General features: G+C 36.6%; 1 protein-coding gene across 1 annotated transcript in view; it reads left to right on the top strand.

The window, feature by feature from the left end:
- The window catches only part of DHX15 (DEAH (Asp-Glu-Ala-His) box helicase 15), a 46,362-nt gene that overhangs the window by 12,009 nt on the left and 12,644 nt on the right, over nucleotides 1-21,709 (top strand). The window contains exons 3-7 of the mRNA XM_006899273.1: nucleotides 6,681-6,874; nucleotides 15,428-15,587; nucleotides 16,595-16,813; nucleotides 20,546-20,713; nucleotides 21,484-21,570. Of these exons, the coding sequence (XP_006899335.1) occupies nucleotides 6,681-6,874; nucleotides 15,428-15,587; nucleotides 16,595-16,813; nucleotides 20,546-20,713; nucleotides 21,484-21,570 (828 nt within the window). The remainder of the gene's footprint in view (nucleotides 1-6,680; nucleotides 6,875-15,427; nucleotides 15,588-16,594; nucleotides 16,814-20,545; nucleotides 20,714-21,483; nucleotides 21,571-21,709) is intronic.

A 21,709-nucleotide genomic window follows, 5' to 3' on the forward strand; every position in this document is an offset into this window, starting at 1 on the left:
TATTTCCGCCCTTTGCTGCAGTCACCATATCGGTTTATACATAAGAAGGTAGAAATCTTAAGATGTAATAATAACCATATACTTTTTCCTATGATTTTCTTTGTAGAGAATATACACAGCAGTACCTATACCTGTTCCTTTGTTTCTGTGTGACAGCTTAGTGACATTGGTTTCGTTCTTTGAGTTATGTTACCATTCTCATCCTCTTTTTTTTCTCGATGTTCTTTCATTAATACAAGCTCACTGCCCCTTAAAGTTCCTGTCTAATCTTTCCGGTTACTATTAAAGATTTCTTAAGAGTGTTACGCTCAAGGCAGACATAGTGGTTAAGCTGAACTATTGCTTGGTTTTAACACAACTTCATTCAGAGGCTATTTTTTATTTAGGCAGTAACTTTAGGAGTTAATCTATCCTCGATGTCCAGAAAGTCTGGGTTCTGAAATTTTGTATCTTTTTAATGTATTTTCCTCTGTTTGATTGATCAGAATTCTTCTGTAGAATTTTTGATCAAAATGTCCATAGTAGAAGTTTGGCACCATCCAGTTCTTCTGGTGTCATGACTAAGGAGCTACTCAGCAGGAGAAAGATTGGCACTCTTCTGTCCAGTCTACAGATTTGGAAAACCTCCTGGACAGTCAGCTATGGATCAGTCCTCACTGGATGGTGCACAGCAACCACCCTTGCTAGGACTTCTAACACATCAACTAGATGTGAGAGTGAACACTCTTGTCCCACAGGGAGAAGCTCTCCATTTTTTTCCAGGACTGTGGCATTCACTCCTTTTTTTTTTTTTCCCCCCTTTTCTTTTTAGGAGTAAGGTTTATATATATTTTTTCCCCTACTAGTTTATTTACTAAATTCAAATACAGATTTGAACAAATTCTTTTCATTTCCCTCATGTCCCCACCCATCAAATTGTACAACTCAATGATTAATCCCTCCTTCCCCCTGCACATCCACATCGCTCTGCTTCCAGTCTCTCCCACCCCTCCTGGATCCTTTTTGCCAGCACCATTTGTTGAAGAGATTATTATTTCCCTATTTGATAGCTTTGATTTCCTTGTCGAATATCAGCTGACCATAGTTAGCTGGGTCTGTTTCTGGGTTCTCAAGTCTCCATTGGTCTGTGTGCCTTTCATTGTACCAGTACCATGCTGTTTTGGTTACCACTGCTGTCTAGTAAATTTTGAGTTCAGGGAATGCTATACCTCCAACCTCATTTTTGTTTCTCAGAAGTGTTTTGCTTATTCGGGGTCTCTTGTCTCTCCAAATTTAGTAATTTCCCCTTCAATCTCCTTGAAAAAATGAATTTGATATCTGGATTGGGGTTGCATTGAACATGTAGCTTGCTTTTGGTAGGATTGTCATTTTGACCATATTGAGTCTTCTATCCATGAACAGGGCACATTTTTCCATTTCTTTAGGTCTTTTTATGTCTTTCAGAAATGCTCTGTAGTTTTCTTTGTATAGGTCATTTGGATCTCTAGTTAGGTTGACTTCCAAGTATCTCAATTTGTGGTTGGCTTTTGTAAATGGTATTGCTTTCTTTGGGTCTTGGGAAATTCTCCTTGCCAGAAGGAAGGAGCATGGTGGTGTGAGCGCAGGAATTGTGGCAAGCTTTTGGAGTCGACTGCTTTTCTGGGCATGTGTTTGACATGCAGGTGGTATAGCACTGGTCTGTGTGTTGCTGTACAGAGGTAACTCGAGGTTGCTGTGATGCTGAAGACTGACAGTGATGTGCCAGTCGTGGTAATTGGTACCCATGGTGGACAGTGCTGGCTGGAGCTTCTCGACTAAATCAATCCTGGAAGCAGGAGCGGCATCCACTTCTGAAATGGCTTGCCTCCGGAAACTCTGTGTACGAACAGTGCTCAGGCCGTTCATTCATAGGGTCGCTATGAGTTGTCTATGACGGCATCAAACAACAACATTGCTTTCTTTATTTCCTTCTCTGAGTTCTCTTTGTTACTGTAGAGGAATCCTGTTGATTTTTGGATATTGATCTACTATCCTGTAACTTTACTAAATTGGCCTATTAACTCTAAAAGGTTTTTTATTGAGTCTTTGGGGTTTCCTGTACACCATCATATCATCTGCATATAGCAACAGTTTAACCATTTCTTTACCCACCTGGATGCCTTTATTTCCTTCTCGTCATATTGCCCTAGCAGGCACTTCCAATACAATATTGAAAAGAAATGGTGACAATGGGCATCCTTGTCTGGTCTCTCTTTGCAAGGAAAATGTTTTTTAGTTTTTCTCCATTGAGAATGATGTTGGCTCTTGGGTTTGCATATATACTTTTCACTATGTTGAGGAAATTCCTTTTTATTCCAATTTCGCTGAGTGTCTTTATCAGGAAGGGTTGTTGGATTGTGTCAAATTCTTTTGTGCATCAGTTGCTAAGATCATACAGTTCTTGTTACTTACTTTGTTAATACAGTGAATTACATTGATTTTTTTTCTTATGTTGAACCATCCATGCATACGTATTATGAATCCCACTTGGTCATGAGTTTTGGTTTTTTGGTGGTGTTTTTTTTTTGTTGTTTTGTTTTTTTTTTATGTGCTTTTGGATTCTATTGGCTAGGATTTTGTTAAGGATTTTTTGAATTTGTATTCATTAGAGATACTGGTCTGTAGTTTTCCTTGTTGGTAATATCTTTACCTGGTTTTGGTATTAGGGTTATGCTTGCTTCCTAGAATGACTCTGGACATCTGTGCCCTGAATCATATTGAGGATTTCATCAAAGGGGTGGGGGGGTGGGGTGTTGGTTTTTGCTAAAGTCAACTTTTTCTGTTTCCATAATCATATGCTTTTGTTTTACTTATGCTATGTTGCATTGATTGGTTTTTGATGTTGAGCCATCCCTGAATCCTGGAATAAACCCCACTTGGTATCACTACTGTATTCTCTTTTAATGGGCTGTTGGATTATGGTTGATAGTATTTTGTTGGTGGTTTTGTGCTTGTTGATTTTGGCTTTCTTGCATTTGTATTATTATGGAATATATTATTATATAAATTACTCTTTTTATTAAGAGAGATAATGGCCTGTAGTTTGTTTTGGAGTGTCTTTGTATGATTGTAGTGTCAGGATTGTTTGCTTCATAGAGTGAGTTAAGGAGTGCTCTTTGTCTTTGAGAAGATTATAAACTGTATTGGTATCCGATTTTTTCCTAAAAACTTGGTAGGATTCTCTAGTGAAACCTTATACTTCAGAACTTTGGGAGGTTTTGAATCTGATTTTGATCTCTTATAACAGGTTTTTTAATACTTTGCTGTGTCTGCTTGAATAGGTTGTGTGCTTGCAAGAATTTGTCCATTTTACCTACATTATCCAGTTTGCCTTTTGTTGTACCTCCCTGGTAAGTGAAACTCTGGTGGCCTAGTGGCTAAGGAGTTGCATTACCAACCCAAAAACAGGCAGTTTGAATCTGTCTGCTTCTCCACAGGACAAAGATGGGCAGTTTTACCTGTAATGTATAGCCTGTGAAAATCCACTCTTAGGCAGCATTGAGTTGGTTTCAGCTTTGGTAATGATCGACCCTGCTTTGATCCTATCCTAACATTTTCATATATTATGGTTTCATTTCCATTTGACTTAATTAGGGTTTTTTTTAGTCACATTGTAATTTAATGTGCTGCTTAATTTCTGAGTCTTTTTTCCAGATATTTTAAATTTTTTTAAATTGATTTCTACATTTACTTCATGGTGGCCACAGAAAATGTTTAGTATGATTTATTCTTAAAACTTATGAAGGCTTTGGGACTTTTTTTGTTCTGTTTTGGAGAAAAATCCGTTTCCTGGGTTCTTGGTCTATTAGATTTTTATTTCATGGAACGTTTTTTCCTCATGCATTCACTTCTCACCTATTCTCCAGTAAACATTTTATCTGTTCTACTGTTTGCGTTTTAGCTGGAACATTTAGTTCATTTGTAGTCACTGTTATTACTAATCATATGTGACTTTAAAAAAAAAACCAAACAACAAACCCTCATCGCAGTCAAGTCAGAATAAGCTTATTAGCTTACCCGCCTGTGCGTTTCCAGGCTGTGGATCACACAGGAGAGGATTGCCGGTCTCTCCTGTACAGAGGCTAGCAAATTCAAACTTGCAGAGACTCGCTACCATCGAGTTACTAGCACAACTGCTAAGGGCTGCATTGCTAGAGCTCCCTCTAGAATTTACTTCCTGATGGTTTAGTGTGGGGTGTTTTTTTTTTTTTGCTTGTATCTTCAGCTTTCTTTTTCTGTTGTACATAGGACCACAGTGAGTCCATGTTGGCTTCATAGCACTTAACGTTGACAGCAGGCTTTTTGTCCCTTCGTATTGCTAGCTTTTGTGTTTTGCTGGTTTTTTATAGTGAGCCCTTTTGGTTTCCTTCTCTTTTCCTGTTTAATTTTAGAAGTTACCGTGACTGTTTGTTTTTAAGACGTTTTAGGATAAGTTTATACAGACTTTGGCCCTGCCCCAACTTTAAACTTTTAAGTAGGAGACATGGGGAAAACTAAAAATATTTGAACTTGTTGAATCTGAGATAGCAATAAAATGTTTCTTCTTGAGGTAGAAATGAGCAAGAACTCTAACTAGAGTTGGAATTAACATTGATATGCAGGAAGTATAAGAAAGAATTTAGAGGAGTATGTAAAACCATTTGAAATCATGTGTAAAACAAGACTATCAGGATAAAATTCATTTTTAGGAAAATAGTCTCAAGAGGAGGGAAGGAAGAAGAAGTTGAGGTGAAATGTTATTAGAAGTGATAACTGGCTTGAACAAACCAGGACTTGTCTATATCAAGCACTTTCCTTCTTGATGCCTTTCTTTTTAAGAATGTGGGTCAGAACCATCTCAGAGTTGGAGTTGCCTCCAGTGGGATTGCAGAGGCTGAAATACACAGGAGGAGACAGCCCATCTTCTGTCAGCAGAGCTCTTTTGGGTTAACGGCACAGCGTCTTATCAGTCAGCCACCAGAGCTCCCTCAAAAAATGTAAAGAGATCCATCAACTCATCAGTTTTCAAAATATGTCTCAGCACCCTTAAAAGACCTCAGAACCATTCAAAGATCCATGAGGTTCTTCTTTGTATACTTTTTAACCAAAACAGTGTATAGTGACATTGGATAAAAAAGTAGAGGATCTGACTGACTGAAATAGACTAGAAATTAAAAATCTGCAAGTGTCAAACACTGCATTGTTCTTCCTGATTTATTCAGTTGGTTGTTTGGAAAATGCTAATTATGTTAAGATAGCTTTATTCTTACTAGCAGTATTTCTAATAAAACAATTAGATAATTTAGCATTTTCATTATTACTTTGAAGAGTGTAATGAGGTCCTGAGTGCAAAGTGTGACAGCTGTTACACCTGTTTTGTTTTATAAATGAGAGCAAGGTTTTTATTTTGCTGAAGGAAATGAAAAAAAAAAAATCAGATAATCTTTCCTTGAGAACTCTGATTTATTTTTAAATATCTTCAGTTTGTTGGTGAATTTTTTTATTTTTCCATCTGCAGTTTGAGTTTGTAGGAGAGGTACTGAAAGGGAGATAATACATCTTTGCTGGGAAACTCCTTCAGCTTGGGTCTACATGTAACTACAATGTTAGTTCATTGTGGTTTTGTTTGAAAGCTTTAAAGAGGTATGTTACTGGGATTTCTTAAAGAAGCCATGAATGATATACTCACACTTAAATATTTGTCATTGACAACGGCTATCCTAAAATTGCAGAAGTCACTGGTCAAAAATGCAGAAATCGTGTAATGTAATACTAGAGAGATGTAGTTATCATAATGCTGTTGTGCCCCTGAGATCGGGGCCAACTCATCATAGTTGACCTTCAGCACCTGCATTGGGAAGAGATTGCCCATTTTACTCCCGTGGATCAGCACCTGGGTTTGCACTATGTGCTTGCAACTGAGACTCCGTGTTTCTGTAGACTCTGTGCTGGGAGAGCTAGATTGCTTGTGCTGTTAGAATCTGATAGCCTTTTGAAGGCTTTACTTTAGATCCAGTTGTGGTGGACATAGGCCTTTGTTTTTCCTTATGATCTTCTTTCCAATTAAGTGACTGGAGGAGAGCCATGACGTGAGAGAATCTGTTCCCTTCTTCTGTTGACACTGAAGAAATACACTGTTAATTGTGACAGCTAGCATAGAGTCAGGGAGATGTCTTTTGTTGTGTTGTGTTGTTTTGCTGGTTTTTGTTTTGTTTGTGGGGTTTTCCCCCCACTTGGATGCCCTCATTCAGAGTGTTACTCTTCTATGCCTTGTTGAATTAGAAATTGTTCCTGACTTACTGCTGGTGTCATTGTCCGACTTGCGGACACATGGATGAAGTTAGATTCTTTTGGCTAGCAAACCAAATGGAATTAAAAAATAACAGCTTTATAACTACAGAAAAATGCTTGCTACTTTTACCTGCATCCGTATAACTTGAATTATATAGGCATTTAAAAGCTATACTAATATTGTTTAAAGTAGAATTTGTCAAGAGTACAATTACGTCCCATTACTGTTAACACATGATCCTTCTTTGATTAAGAGAGTGCATGTTAAATGTTTGAGACATAAGTATCCGTCATGTATGTAATTTAATTTTGCTTGAAATTATTAGAATATGCTAAAGCCTTTATGTTAGGTGTACTTGATGTTAAGTTAATGAAATGTGATTCTTTGGTAGATTCCACAGTGGTGTGTGGAGTACATGCGGTCGTTACCAGGACCCAAGAGAGGAGTGGCTTGTACCCAGCCCAGGAGAGTGGCTGCAATGAGTGTGGCTCAGAGAGTCGCTGATGAAATGGATGTGATGTTGGGCCAGGAGGTTGGCTACTCCATTCGATTTGAAGACTGCAGTAGTGCAAAAACCATTCTGAAGTAAGTATGATCTTTACAAGTGATGCTTTTCTTTCTCTGCTGTTATTTTTTTTGGCACCACATAGGAGATAAGCTAGTAAAACTTTTAAGTCATATGAATGTGTAATAGTTCAAAGTAGTAGGGAATGGGTTAAATATAAATTGAGGGAGTTCTGATGGATTAAGGAGTTGGGCTGCCCACCCAGTGACAGACAATTAAAATTCACTTTGCTCCGAGGGAGGAAGAAAGAACTTGGGCTTTTTGTATTTTCTGAGAACTCCTCTGGAAGACCATCTGTAAGTTGGTTCTGATTCTATGGCAGTGGTTTTTTAAGTATTAATTGAAATCCAGGTTTCAGATTTCAAGATACTTAGTGTATTACATTGCAAGTGAAATTCTACTGATGATGTATTTGTGTAATTTTAAACCATTTTGATGTCTAATTTAAATACAATAGAAAAACAAGTAATTTACCTTCATAAAACATCTGTTTTTAACAAGAATTACATGTGGGGTGGGATTTGGTACACTTTGGGGAGGGGGCTTTGAATGGTTTACAGTCATGGACCTCCGAAGAGGAGTGCACTTCAGTAGTATCATACTTATGGATGGGACTTCTCACATGCTCCTGAATTGTTCCTTATTGTAGCTGTGGTCCACATTGCTACCCTATTTAGCATCACTAGATACATGTAGGTTGATAATTCTAAGATTTTTACTTTGCTACTTCTGCTTACTGTATATATACATGTAACATAACACACTTGGAAAAATTAGTTTTCCCCAAGCCATGTAAAGTGTGTGTTATTTGCAAAAACATGATACTTTGGGCATCATTTGAATAGTTTTTGTCTCATTGTTTTCTTTGTCACTTAAAAGATTGTTTTAGAATAGAACATTAAGTGGGCAATAGATCTCTTGGATGGCATAAATAATATTACATGATAAAAGAGGCAGAAGCTTTTTGCTGATTTGTTATTTGATTTTTAACTGTGCTTTACAGAAAATTTCAAATGACATGTAGAAATGAAACAGTACAATGAACTCCATGTATTGATCACTTGGTTTCACTCATTGCCAGTCTTATTTCATAAACATTCTACTTTTCCACTGTACCATATTATTTTGAAGCACATCTTAAGTATAACATTAACTTTTAATCAGGATTCCCAGTCATACTGCTTAATATCCTTTTTTCTCATATGCATGTAATCTTATTGGAACTTCATACAAAGTTCATCACAACAATTAGTAACAACTGAATTATATAATCTCGTAATGAGACATTTTTAACTTATTCTTTTTAAATGAGTTCATTTATTGATGATACATTATAGCACATTTTTTATTGTGATAAAATATAGCATTGTGTTTGCTATTTTAAATGTATTGTTTTGTGGCATTAATTTTGCTCACAACCAATAACCATATTGTTGATTTCATATTTAATGTAATTGTTAGGACTTCTTTAGGAGAAATAATTTTATTAATGTTTTACATATACTTATTTACTGTTTATGGGCGCTTTTACCAGATTGATTAAGTTAATGTATTTTTAGATTGTCTTTGTGTAGATTAAAGACCAGCAGCTGTTTCCTCAGTATAAGTCACACATGCTGCTGGTTCAAAAGTGCTGATGTATTGCACGCGTTTTAGACATACATTCTCCGTCAAATGTTTTGCTGTTTGCAGGGCAGTGAGTTAAGATACTGTTAGATTAGCCTTTATGTACCTAGTCCCAGTGAACAAATTGGTCTGCAAAATCATCATCACTAATGATTTTCATATGTTGCTTGTTACATGTTTGCTTAGAAAAACCTTTTTTTCTTGACCCATTTCTTTTAATGCATTTACGTTTGTGTTGGCTATCATGTAATGGAGATTAAGGGATGAGGACCAAATAATAAAGTTGTTAAGAACAGATTATTCAGTGGTTAAATCAAAACTGAATTATGGTTTACCCTCTAAAGGGTTTCCTAAGCCTCACTTGAGTGGATGGCCCATAATTCTCCCTCAGGGCTGGTGTATTTGAAGCACCAGAGAGGCAGCTACCTTTGGGTTAGCACATTTCCCTACAGAAGAGTCTACCAGAGCTCCCTCGGTGTGGCTAGTCAGTGAAACATACCTTAATTCATTTTGATTTAAAGAAGAGACTTGTATCAGCCAATCCTAGATGTTTAAAAAACAAGAATAGGCCTTTTTTTTTTCTTGGAGTATATTCCTAATACTGGAATAGCTAAGTCCTATGAAATTTAAGTTCAGCTTTTTGAGGAAACATCAAATTGCTTTCCAGAGTGATTGTACCATTTTGCAATCCCACCAGCCCTGTATGAGAGTTCCTGTCTCTCCATATCCTCTCTAGCATTTATTGCTTGCTGTCCTTTTAAATTTTACCACTGTTTCTGGGGTGAGGTGGTATTTCATTGTGGTTTTGATTTGCATTTCTTATTGCCAGTGATTTTGCACATTTTTGTCTCTTGGCCATTCAAATTACCTCTGAAAAGTTTTTCCATGTCTTCCCATTTTATAATTGTATTATTAGTCTTTTTCTTCTGGAGGCCCTGAAGGATTCTGTTATGAGATCCTTGTCTGAAAAGATATTACCAAATGTTTTGTTTTTTTTTTCTATAAGTAGGTTTTCTTCTCACCCTATTGGAAAAAAGGTTTTTGGCACACAAAGTTTTACTCTTTAGAAGGTCTCATTCATCAGTTTTTTCCTCTCCTGGTTATGTATTTCTGGCTGGATTTGTCAGCTTTTTTTATGCTGTGGGCTTCTAAGCTTAGTCCCACTTTGACTTATTGTAGTATGAGCAAGTGGTCTCATTTGCTTTATTGTATTGATCTGGAACCTACATTCATGTGTGTGCAAGACGATCTGTGAGAGGTGCCTCTGATGTTACCAGGTTTTTGTCACCCTCCCTTTCATGGACTTGGTCACCACCACTTCTGGAGGATGCCTCAGAGAGAGCACCCCAGGGCCCAGTCATTTGTAAGTCATTGGACCCTCTGTGTGCATGTGAGTGGAGCCTTGATTCATTTGCATGAATCACAGCTGTATGGAGGATTCCATTGTGATCTCTCTTCCCTTTCTTAGATCTCTCTTCCTTTTCTTAGATATATTGCCTAGCAGAATGGGACCCAGGTATACAGTTTGCCTCTTGTGTGTTTGAAAAATGTATAAGGACCAAGTTTTCTTTTAAAATTGTTTTTAAAAACATAGTTGGACTCTGGCACACCACAAAAAAGGCTAAGTTATTGTAAACTTCTGGGGGTATGGTAGTGATGACTAAATCCAGTACCATCAAGCCCTTTCCTTCTCATAGGAATTCTGTAGAACTATCCCACTTTCCAAGGCTGTAACCTTTATGAAAACAAACTACTTCATTGACTCCTGTTAGGAAGTAACATGGAGCCAAGGTCTGCCTTGAAAAGAATGGCTAACCAAGAGGAGCAGTTGGGAAGCAAGAAGAGCCGGAGTGGTGCTTGTGCTTTTCCTTGAAGAAAACAGTACAAACACTAGATAGTTTGTAAAAATGTAACTGAGCTGGAATAGCCTGGAAATAGTGCTTTCTAGAAGCCAGTTACACAGATCAGTCGAATTTTTAGTTAGAGTTGAGTAATTGACATAGACCATTTCTGATACTATTGGTCTGTCCTTAACTACATGGCCTGTAGACAATACACTCTTCTGGGGAGGAGGGTTTTGTGTGTCTGTCCATTTGCCTTGTGGCTAGGGCCTGCTTTTGATCTGAATGGATGAAAGGGACATCAGTGGAGTTTTGCAGTACAATGTAGAATGGCATATATCTTAGATAATAATGATGAGACTTTTCACTGACTTGAATGTTCTCTTGAGAAGGCTGTGGGATAGTGTGGAGATGATTGGATGTACAAAAAATGGTTTTTGTCCAGAATCTTTTTGCGGATATTAGGTGCACTTTGGTTTGCAGTCTTAAGACTGCGGTCCCAATTAAGAAAAAATGTTTATGAAAAACAAAATTGCAACTAGCTCCGTAAGAATGCATACATTTCTAAGATGGCCAGCAATTTCTATAAATTTTGAAGTCAGCGTTTCCCTGCTATACCTCTTTTTATCATTTCAAGAGTAATCAGGACAGGAAAAAATTTTGAAAATATTCTATCTTCCTCGTATGTAATAAGTATGTGTGATAATATATACTGTTGTGACCTGCAGGTTGCAAATATTTCTATTCATGGAAACTTCCTTGGTAGTTCATATATAGATATAGATATATTAGAGAAATTTCTGGCTGTCTTAGAAAGGTATTACAATAAGTTAAATTTCTAATCAAATTTCATTGGTGAGAAACTGTTTAATGCCATCCTAGCCTGTAACAATTTCCACTGCTGTGGTTGGCTATTAAAGAAAATTCCACTTGAGGATTAGAAGTGATGTTTTGAAATACATGAAAATTAGATTGGGGGGGAAAAAGAGTAACCCACAGGTCTGTCGATGGCAAGTGTGAGGTTCCTGCAGAATGAATAGAGGCCTCAGTTACACGTCTAAAGGAAGCTCTGTGTCAGCAGTCCGATGCTCTTCCTATTGGGGGAGCTGTGCTTGTGGGAAATGTGAGAACTTTGTAAATATTGAGACTTTTTTCCTCTCTGAGGATTTTTTAAATGAAACAAAAACCGATCATAGAGAATTAATGAATTAAAAGTGAAGAAAGTACTTAGGACACAGGATGGTACTTTTGTGAGAATATCTATCTAGTATTGTCACTGACTGACCTTCTGGGTTAAGAATTATGTTCCCAACAAGGTAATAGTGCTGAAAGTTTTATTATAAGAGGGTTGAGTCCAGGCCCATTTTGATCTTTAAAAGGTTTTTACAGTATAGATGTGTGTTGTTTGTATCTTATGTGTTGCAAGTTAACTTAATTTTTTGAGCATTTATAATAGACCACCTTTAGATACAGCCAGGAATAACCTTAAATCATTCTGAATCAATTTTTGAAATATTTTTAAACACTTTGTGACTTATCTGCATGTTTAGTTATTTCAGAGTAAAATAAGAACTTATTTTAAAATGAAATTTTATTAGTAAATGACTTTTTCTTTATAGAAACCGTGGTTTTAGTATGCAGTAATATAGTGTGTAGAAAATTCAAAAGATAGAAAATACTGCACAGTGAATCCCCTTGCCACCATTAAATTCCCCGTGTATGTGAGAACATAACCAGCTAATGGGATTTCAGTGGTTATACATCGCAAACTTCCCCTCTCATTTCACAGTAGCACAATCTTTTCCGTTGTTCCTTCACCTTACTGCTTCCACCAACATTATTTCAGCTAATGCCGTTTCAGAGCAGAAGCAGTATTCCTTTTAATGACTGCACAGCATTCATTCATGGTTGTCTCCCCACTTTCTTATTTTAATACTGATGATAATCGTGTGGCGTTGAGTCAGAACTAGCTGACCCTTCAACCGGTTTTCAGAGGCAGTTAATTTAATGGGTGGAGTGCCTTCTCCAGTGGATTAGAACTGCATGCCTTTGGGATTGCAGCACTGCAGCTTATGACTAGGCCAACCAGAACCTCAAATTTGCAAGTTTTACAATTTGGTATAGTTGCTTCCCAGAGGATCTTTTGAGTATCTTTTTTCATGCTTAACATAGATATGTGTGTATATTTTTATTTGAGAAGTGGATCCTCTGTAAATATAGTCATCTGAGCTTAAAGATACATTTTATCAACAACTAAGATTACATTTTTACAAATTGGTACTTCTAAAATTGGCATTTTACCTTTTCCTTAGGATTTATAGACTATCTTCACTTTAAGTTGCAGCTTTTTGCCTATGTTTCTTGGCATAATATTTATACTTAATGACATGACAGAAAATTTTTTTAAAACTTTTTTGTTGCTGTTGATTACTTTTATGATGTCTGGGTTTTGTATCATAACCCAACCAAGAGTGTTCCAAGTGGTTAAATCCATGTATCCAAGAATTTTTGTTTTAAATATTTGGTTGGTGACGAAATTTGAGAAAGATGTAAGACTTGAGACCTAGGTTAACTACACTCCATTCCTTCTCCCTCCCCCTCTGCACAGTCTTGTATCAAAATCCAGGAAACTTTTAGGAATGGCTCACCCACTATAGATTTTGTTTCGGAAAACATCTTGTTCCTTTCTATTCTCCTTTTTTCTTGTCTGTGATGTTTCTTTGAAATAGATAACTTTCCCCAAGTTGGAACTGTTGATGTCAGCTGGCTGCGGTCAGATTTGTTTGGCTTGTACTATGTTTGGGGTTAATGGTTGTACCATGCCATCTGCATGTGCTCGTTAACAATAAAATACTTGATTTTGTGAACTAGTAGGATGCTACTACTCAACACTGTTTTCTGAGTTTATTTTATTAATAATAAATAATCATGATTAGAAACCAGAGCTGTACTTATTTCAGGAATATTTCTGTAGTGTTAGTCATTAAAGCTTGTTTGATCTCTTATTTAACCTGATTAGTTTAGACTGGCTGACTGACCAAACATTGCTCATTAGACATCTACTCAAAAGTTAACATAAATCAAAATCATGCAGAAGCTTGGTTAAAACAGAGTATAGTGCTCCTTCCTCTTACTCAGCAGGTCTGAAGTGAGGCTTAAAAATAACTGTATTCCTCACAGGATCTAACTATAGCTGATAAGGTACCCTCCAAAATAAGGAGTTTTGACATTCCTGTGATATTTTTGTTGTTACTGTGCATATTGCATTTACTTGTTTGTTGATTAAGATGTCCTGGGAATGATCACACTAGAATTCTCTGTTGAGGTGTGATTCGTTATGTATCCAGAAAAGTTTAGAAACTGAGCACGTCTCAGAATGACCAGAAAGGGGTCTACAGCCCCACCCTTTTCAAAAGCAACAAGTATTTTGTGGATCTAAAGAGTGAACTAACTATACATGGATGAAGCTTTTACTATGTTTTGCTGAAAATTTGTTGTACAAAAATATTAACTTATGCTTAGAAAACTGAAGGGCCAGAGAAGAAAAGACCCTCAAGATGAATTGACACAGTGACTGTAACAGGCTCAGACGCATCAGAGATTGTCACGATTGTGCAAGGTTGGCATGATTTAGATCTGTTGTTCACAGGTTCACTATAAGTCATAGTTGACTTATAATATAATATAATATAATATAATATAATATATAATATAGTGTGTAGAAAATTCAAAAGCTAGAAAATACATCACTAAGGGCAAGAGAAATTACCAAGTACAGATCAAAGATTTCAAAGCAGCTAGAGGCTACAGAGTAGCTGATTCATGTACTTTGCTGGGCTATTATTAGGACATTTGAGTCATAGTTAATTTACCATGGTATGGGATGGGTTGTTTGGTTTGTTTTGTGTTTGGGGTTTTTTTTTAATGGTTCTACATAAAATAATTTTGCAGCTGATGCTGTATTTAATTCCAGAAATAAAATTGTTGTTGTTGTTATGTGCCGTTGAGTCGCTTGCAACTCATAGCGACCCTATGTACAACAGCCCTAAACTCCTGTCCTGTGCCATCTCACTGTCTCTGACACTCCCATCCCAATTATCCCAGTCACTGAATCAATCCACCTCATAGAGGACCTTCCTCTCCTGCGCTGTCCCTCTACCCTTCCAAGCATGATGTCCCTCTCCAAGGACCAGTCTCTCCTCACAACATGTCCAAAGTATGTTAGAGCCTCAGAATCCTTGCCTCCAAGGAGCCACAATCACAGACAAGAAAAAAAGGAGAACAGAAAGGGACAAGATGTTTTCCGAAACAAAATCTAGAAAATACAATTACTCTTTTATTTTTTAAATACAGTTTAAAAGAATGGGGGAAACCAACCCAAATAAAACTTACATATGGAATAAAGTTGGATTTTTTTTTTTTAGCTGGAAGTTTTTAGCATTAACGTGAAAGGAATAGCATTGACTTCTGCATTAGACCGTCTTTTCAATGACCATATTACTCTCTCAGATCACACTATCACTTTTCAATCTATGAAAGGTAATGATGGTTCCTAGAAATGGAGAAAAGGTGATAGACCCACAGTGGCCATTCTGCAAAGCATCCTTCAGCTGGTGCCTGGATTCCACATTAGTTCCACTTTTGTCTTGTATAGTGCAGGTACAACCCCTTTCAATCCCAGGACATTTGTTCCTTTTTTGGTTATATCGTCATTCCATTGAATTAGGAAGGAAAAATGAGAGATGCTTAACTTTTGCTCTTTCAGTCCTTTGGAGCCAGGCACTTCTTTCTGACATATAAGATGGGACATGCTGTTGATTGCAGTTTGTGTGTGGTTACATTGTAGTGGTAAGATAACCATGAAAACACTATAAGTGACCTTTTTTTTGTAGGCTAAATATTTATGCTTTAAAATGTGGGTTTGAGAAGTCAATTTAAGTAACAATTTTGTTTTTGCAATGCATTTCAGCATTAACTTGACAAGATTTGATCCTACTGTGTTATAAAGAAATTTGGTTAAGGTTAGTTTTAGAGTGGGAAATGTAAAGTTTAGGTTAAAAAGTGGCCTAAATGAACCCTGCCAAACATGTTTTGTTGTCAATACAGGTATATGACTGATGGGATGTTACTTCGTGAAGCTATGAATGATCCCCTCCTGGAACGTTACGGTGTGATAATTCTTGATGAGGCTCATGAAAGGACCTTGGCTACAGACATTCTCATGGGTGTTCTGAAGGAAGTTGTAAGACAGAGATCAGATTTAAAGGTAAAGTAATTTCTTGTACTGCTTTAGTGCATACATTGTATTGGCATAAAAAATAGACACGAACACATGCTGACCACTCATGGGCTTTTTCTGTATCTTTTCAACTGTAGAAAGAAACCAGTAAGTTAACATTCATGGATGAATTCCCACTTGTTTAGTTCTGGTGGCCTAGTGCTAAGGAGTTGCATTGCCAACCCAAAGGCAAGAGTTTTCAGATTCACCAGCTGCTCTGTTGGAGTAAGATGGACAGTCTCCTCCTGGGATTTGTAGCCTCTGAAAACCTATAGTCAGCTATAAGTTGGTTCTGTCTCAACAACACATTACAGTAATAATCCCTCGTCAGTCAGATGCACATCAGAATAGTTACAAACTAGGATGAAAGATTCTGCTAAAAAAATTGGTGCTAGAATGTAGACACATGTTCATAAATATATCTTCTACATTTGAAGAATATATCTGTTCGAACATTGATTAAACCCTATGTGCCATCCAGGTTTTTAGTGAGACCCTCACCTGAGAGTAAAAGTTAAGAATTCTTGTGATAGCATATTTTATGAGGAGGCAGTTTATTGAAATCCCTACAGAATAAAGAATTGTACTGTCAACCCAAATGCAAAGCAGTTCAGATCCACCAGCTATGGGAAAACATTTACATCTGGTCCAAGGTTTGCCCGACACCCAAGGTGGCTGTGCTTTACTAAGCATAACAGGCTCTCATTTATTGATGGTCTCCTTTACCCAGCATATTCTGTTTTTGTAATTGTAAAAACTTTGTGTTTTGAAGATGTTATTTCATAAGAAGCATAATTGGCCAAGAAGTTGATTCTAAATTTTTATTTTTTTATTACTTTTTAAATATTTTTTATAAAGAACTCAGGTCTTTTCTACAGTTTGTATATTCTGTATTTGGGTTTTAAATCACTGTAGATTTAGGAGCTGCTTAAGAACTGATACACTGACCATGTCCCATTGCAGATAGTTTAAAATAAGTTACCTTTTTCTTTTAGGTAATAGTCATGAGTGCTACTCTAGATGCAGGAAAATTCCAGATTTACTTCGATAATTGCCCTCTCTTAACTATTCCTGGCCGTACACATCCTGTTGAGATCTTTTATACTCCTGAACCTGAAAGAGATTATCTTGAAGCTGCAATTCGAACAGTGATCCAGATTCATATGTGTGAAGAGGAGGAAGGAGACCTGCTGTTGTTCTTAACTGGTCAAGAGGTATTGTCTTGATTTTGTTCTTTTGCTGATGTTAACAGTATTTTGTCTATATGACTTTGATGTACAACTTTTATATATGATATATATCCCTCTCTCTGAATATGACCTAGTCTATAGGGAGTTGTGCTGGTAACCCAAACATGGCATCCCCCCTTGTTTAAATTCATAAGCTGCTCCCTGGGAGAAAGCTGCTGCTTCCAGGTAGTTTATATCCTCTGAAACCCGCTGGAGGGTCAACTGTGAGTAGATTCTGACTTACCGGCCCATAACAGCATTGTGTAGATTACTTAGAATACTTGTTTGTAGGCAGATTACCATGGACCCTTTTTAAGGACCCTCGTGTGTTCTGGCCTTCCTTGGTTACGATCTCACAGAGGCCTGTGTACTAATTTTTTGGGCTCTACTAAAGAATTGGCAGATGTAATTCCTGTGGTACACATGCTGACTCCATGAACCATGTTGGGTGGGACTTTCCTAGTCTCTTAGATACTGAGGGCCTTGCTGTTAAGACTCCTGCATCAACGATGAGAGCATCAGGCTGATTATTATATAATATATGAGGAAGTGCTACAGCTTTCAAAACTATAAGACACTCTTTTATCCCCCCTCCTTTTTTTATTTCTGCATGTTTTGTGTCCTATTAGTCTTGATTTCTTTTTTGTGATGCTGTTGACCCAGTTCTTTGTTGTGAGATGCACTATTCACACAGGGTATCCTGTGCCATTAAATTAAATCTAGCAGTACCATGCCCTTCACCAGGTTTGACAACCATAATGACTTCAACCATTGTCACATGTCCTGGAAGGCAAAATCATCCCTAGTTGAGAACTGTACTTTTTTTCTTTTTAGAAGTAAGATGCACTGCAAATTTATTTTTTTACAAATAATGAAAGCTACCCTCGATACGCTAGTCTTCCTTTTTAAAATGTGCTTTGCATGGAACACTTAGTTTATATTTTGAATGCAAGAATACCAGATGCTGGTTTTGATGACATATCTATAGTTGTGCTGTCATGTAATTCTGAAGTTCTTTGTCCGGTCTCCATCATCTCACTGCCTACCCGAGTGCATAGTATATTTTCTTCCTTCCTCTTGAATGACTTTAAGTACCCGTTCTCTTCAGATAGCCATGTTAGCATTCTCAGAAATAGCAGACAACCCTATGCCGATAAACGAAAAGGCATTTCTGAGTAAGCTTTTGGCACCTGGGAATGCCATGGATGGGGAGAAGTAGGTATGAACCCCATGGTTTTCACTTGCTACATGTCTTTGAGTAGATTCTCACTCACATTGACCCTGTTTACAACAGACTGAAACTGCCAAATCAGGCCCATCGGGAAGATTCCACTTTTTGATGACACACTTTCCAGTGCAGAAAGCCAAAGTCTGGGGTCTTAAAGGAGCCACTGCATTTTTAGTGAGAGAGACATTTTAAAGACCTTTGGAGGGAAAAAAATAGGCGTGGACCCAGTGCGTTTTATTGTGTTTAGGAGAGCAGATGTAAATAGGTAAAATATTACTGTGTGGATTTGTTTGCCATTTCTGTGACCTGTGTTAGTGTAAAATTCTAGAAACTCATACATGCGTCTGTCTTAATAAATCTCATTAGCTTTCATTGAATTTCATTATCTTGTAAAATTTTCAAATTCATTTTTAAGCCCATATAAACATTTTCTGAAGAAGTAGTGCTTCTGTTATCTGAGAAGGGGGGAGAGTGTAAATTGGTGAAAGGTTGGGAACAAGAACAGGTCTAATGCTACATTATGCAGAGTATGTGAGCCTGTCCTTAAAATTAAGCACTGCCTAGTAAAAGTCCTTAGGGGAGCTACACAACTGAATTAGTGCAAGTGATTGCAATGCAAATATCAATTGTTTCTGAGTGGATACTTGAAGATGCCCAAGTACTTCTTTTGTAAGCAGCCTTTTTAGCCTTAATTTTGCTTGATAAGAAATTTTTTTCTGCATGCAGTTAAACCTCTTTGAATAAGTAGGGTCTAAAATTCCTAATGTATATTGATGCTTTTAGAGTTGAAATCTTCATAGTAGAAATTCTGGGGCATCTGTCTTAGGTCTCAGTAGTGCTGATGACTAAGCAGATGGTTTACTGCTTTTCTGAATATGAACTTTCCATTTTCTTTTGGAACTCTGTTTATATTTTTGGATTAATGTCAGTGTATTTTGTCACATTTTTACCAGACATAAACTTCAGGGACCATTTTTTATGTCAACTTTAAAGCTTAATATTTAAAGTCCTGTTTATTTAAAAACATAAATGATGTGAGATTCCTATTCTTTTCCCTCTGACATTTATCCCCTGTGGTGCTTGCTTAACAAATGGTGGTAGTGTCTAGTCCTAGTACATTAGGAGGGAGGGGCCTGTCCTTGGACAGGGGCCTCGTGCATGGAAATGTGGAGAGTCAGCGTAGAAGACCCTCACCAAGATAGATTGGTACAGTAGCTCTTAACACAGGATAGGGTACGTTTCAGGAGGTTTTGTACATAAGGTCACTGTGACTCTCAGTCAACTTCTCTATACAGAACAGCCACCTAAGATTTGGACAATTAGGACAAAGGCTACACCTCCTCTAGTAGTTCAAGTCCACCAGTAGCTCTGTGGAGAAAAATGGGCACATTTCCGTGCAGTTTACAGCTTTGGGAACATGATGGAAGTTCAACTATATGTCATTTCCGACTCAGTAGCAATAAGAATGAAACTGACCAAACCACACATTATTATATCTATATAATTTTAGAAGAATATGTTCATATATGTGGTTTTATATGTATATATACATAATTTTTTATATCGTTTTGTATTTGAATGCCAGCAGGGGGCATTCTAATCTAGATACTAAATATTGAAAACCTTTTTCTTGAAAAATACTTTTTTCCTTTTGTTTTCTTTTATTAAAAGAAACATTCTGCTTCCAATTTCTTTTAGAAATGTGGAGTGCCAAAGGATCCATTCTTAAGACCTTATCCATTTAATAAAACTTATGTTTGAAATAGTACTTTTTGTGGTTGTGTCTAGGAACTTTGAATTAGAATATTAGAGGAATGTCTGCTGGAGTTGTTTATTGATTAGTCTGAGCATTTGTTTCATGTACCCACATCCATACTCACACACTTTGACATCCTTGTGTCATCTCTAGCACTATCACTACACTGCTGCTCTCCCTTTAAACTTAGATTTGAGTGCAAATGCATGGAAGTTTTCTGTTTAGCCTAGTTCTTAAAGAATTGTGTTGATACTATAAAGGTATTTATTTTTATTAGACACAGTGAAGGAAATCTTCCATGTAATTACATTAGTGATATGTGACATTAAAACCTAATTGGCTTATATCAAATATCCAACACATCACTTTCTTTTAGATTGTGAAGATTGAAAAGGTCATAAGTGCAGTTTAATATTCTTGTGTGAGAAATTTTGAGTTTAGTACAATTTGTTGAAAATTAATTTGGAAATCGGATTCTTAAGAAAAGGGTATGGAATGCAAATGAGGCCAGTTATGTGTTGCATACAGAAATCAGAATTTATTGATGGTGGTAGTTTTTTGGTTTTGGGGGTTTTTTAATTTAAATTAGCTAAATTCATTTTGATTACTAAATTTAAAGGATGAAATAAATAAATGAATTGAAAGCCAGCTGCCTAGATAAAAACAGAACTAGGATTGTGATAAACACTTAAAATTTTCCTGTTTTGTTTTCTCATATACTTGCATTTTGCAGGAAATTGATGAAGCGTGTAAGAGAATAAAGCGAGAGGTGGATGATTTGGGCCCTGAAGTTGGTGACATTAAAATCATTCCACTGTACTCCACACTCCCACCTCAGCAGCAGCAAAGGATTTTCGAGCCTCCACCTCCGAAAAAACAGAATGGAGCTATTGGGAGAAAGGTAATGTTGAAATTAGTTTCTATAATTGCAACTGGTGTGGTGAAAAATGTATAAATTGAAAACTAATTTACTTGATAAACTACAAAACTATTAAGAATAAAAATTTTATGTTCTCTGTAAAATTTTCTTCAGTGCTTAAAGATTTGTTTTTGAGATACCAAATTACATTTCATTATAAAGACATAATGTGATTGTGATCTACATTATAAATTACCAAATAAACTGCAGTTTAGAAGTGAAAAGGTGTGTAGGTGGAGGTGTGCCTTGCTTTAGAACTTGTACTGCTTTGCGTTAATGCTGTACTGCACAATTGTCCCATGAGCACACAGGCATACCAAGTCTTTCCTTAGAAAAAATTATTTAGCATATCTTAAGAAAAGAAGAAAATTACAAAGCATATGTCTCTGCTCATATTAAATGGGCAAAAAGAAACTTAAGTACTGTTTCTTTCAGTACCTTTTTGTAAGAAAGATTATCTTCAAGGCCTAACTAAATTACCAGTGTTATTCTGTTCTGCTAAAGTAATGCAATGAAGTGATAACTTGTAGGGATAGATTCACTTGAAAAGGATTTTGCTTTTGTGAGCAGCAGCTAAATTAAGTTTTATAATTTTTCTTTTTTGTGAAATTGACTGTTGAAGATCAAATTTTTCTCTTGTATTTCCTGGTTTGAAATTTGTCAGATTTAGTGAAAGTCAGGGACTATTTTTTTTTATCATGTTAATTTTGTTTGAAGCAGAACACAATTAATACCAATTCTTTCTTCCATAGGTCGTTGTATCCACCAATATTGCAGAGACATCCCTGACAATAGATGGTGTCGTATTTGTGATTGATCCTGGGTTTGCTAAGCAGAAGGTACATCTTTTAACATTTCAGTTTTATGGTTGATAATATAGTGTTAGCAGAAGTGTGATTACCATCTGCTCTTCTAATGGATAAAATGAGTGCTTAGAATTAAGTCACCATTTGAATTCCACCCTCTTTTTTTTTTCTA

The sequence above is a fragment of the Elephantulus edwardii genome, unplaced genomic scaffold (assembly GCF_000299155.1).
Source record: "Elephantulus edwardii isolate Elephantulus edwardi_28Jun2011 unplaced genomic scaffold, EleEdw1.0 scaffold00251, whole genome shotgun sequence".
Taxonomy (NCBI): Eukaryota; Metazoa; Chordata; class Mammalia; order Macroscelidea; family Macroscelididae; genus Elephantulus; species Elephantulus edwardii.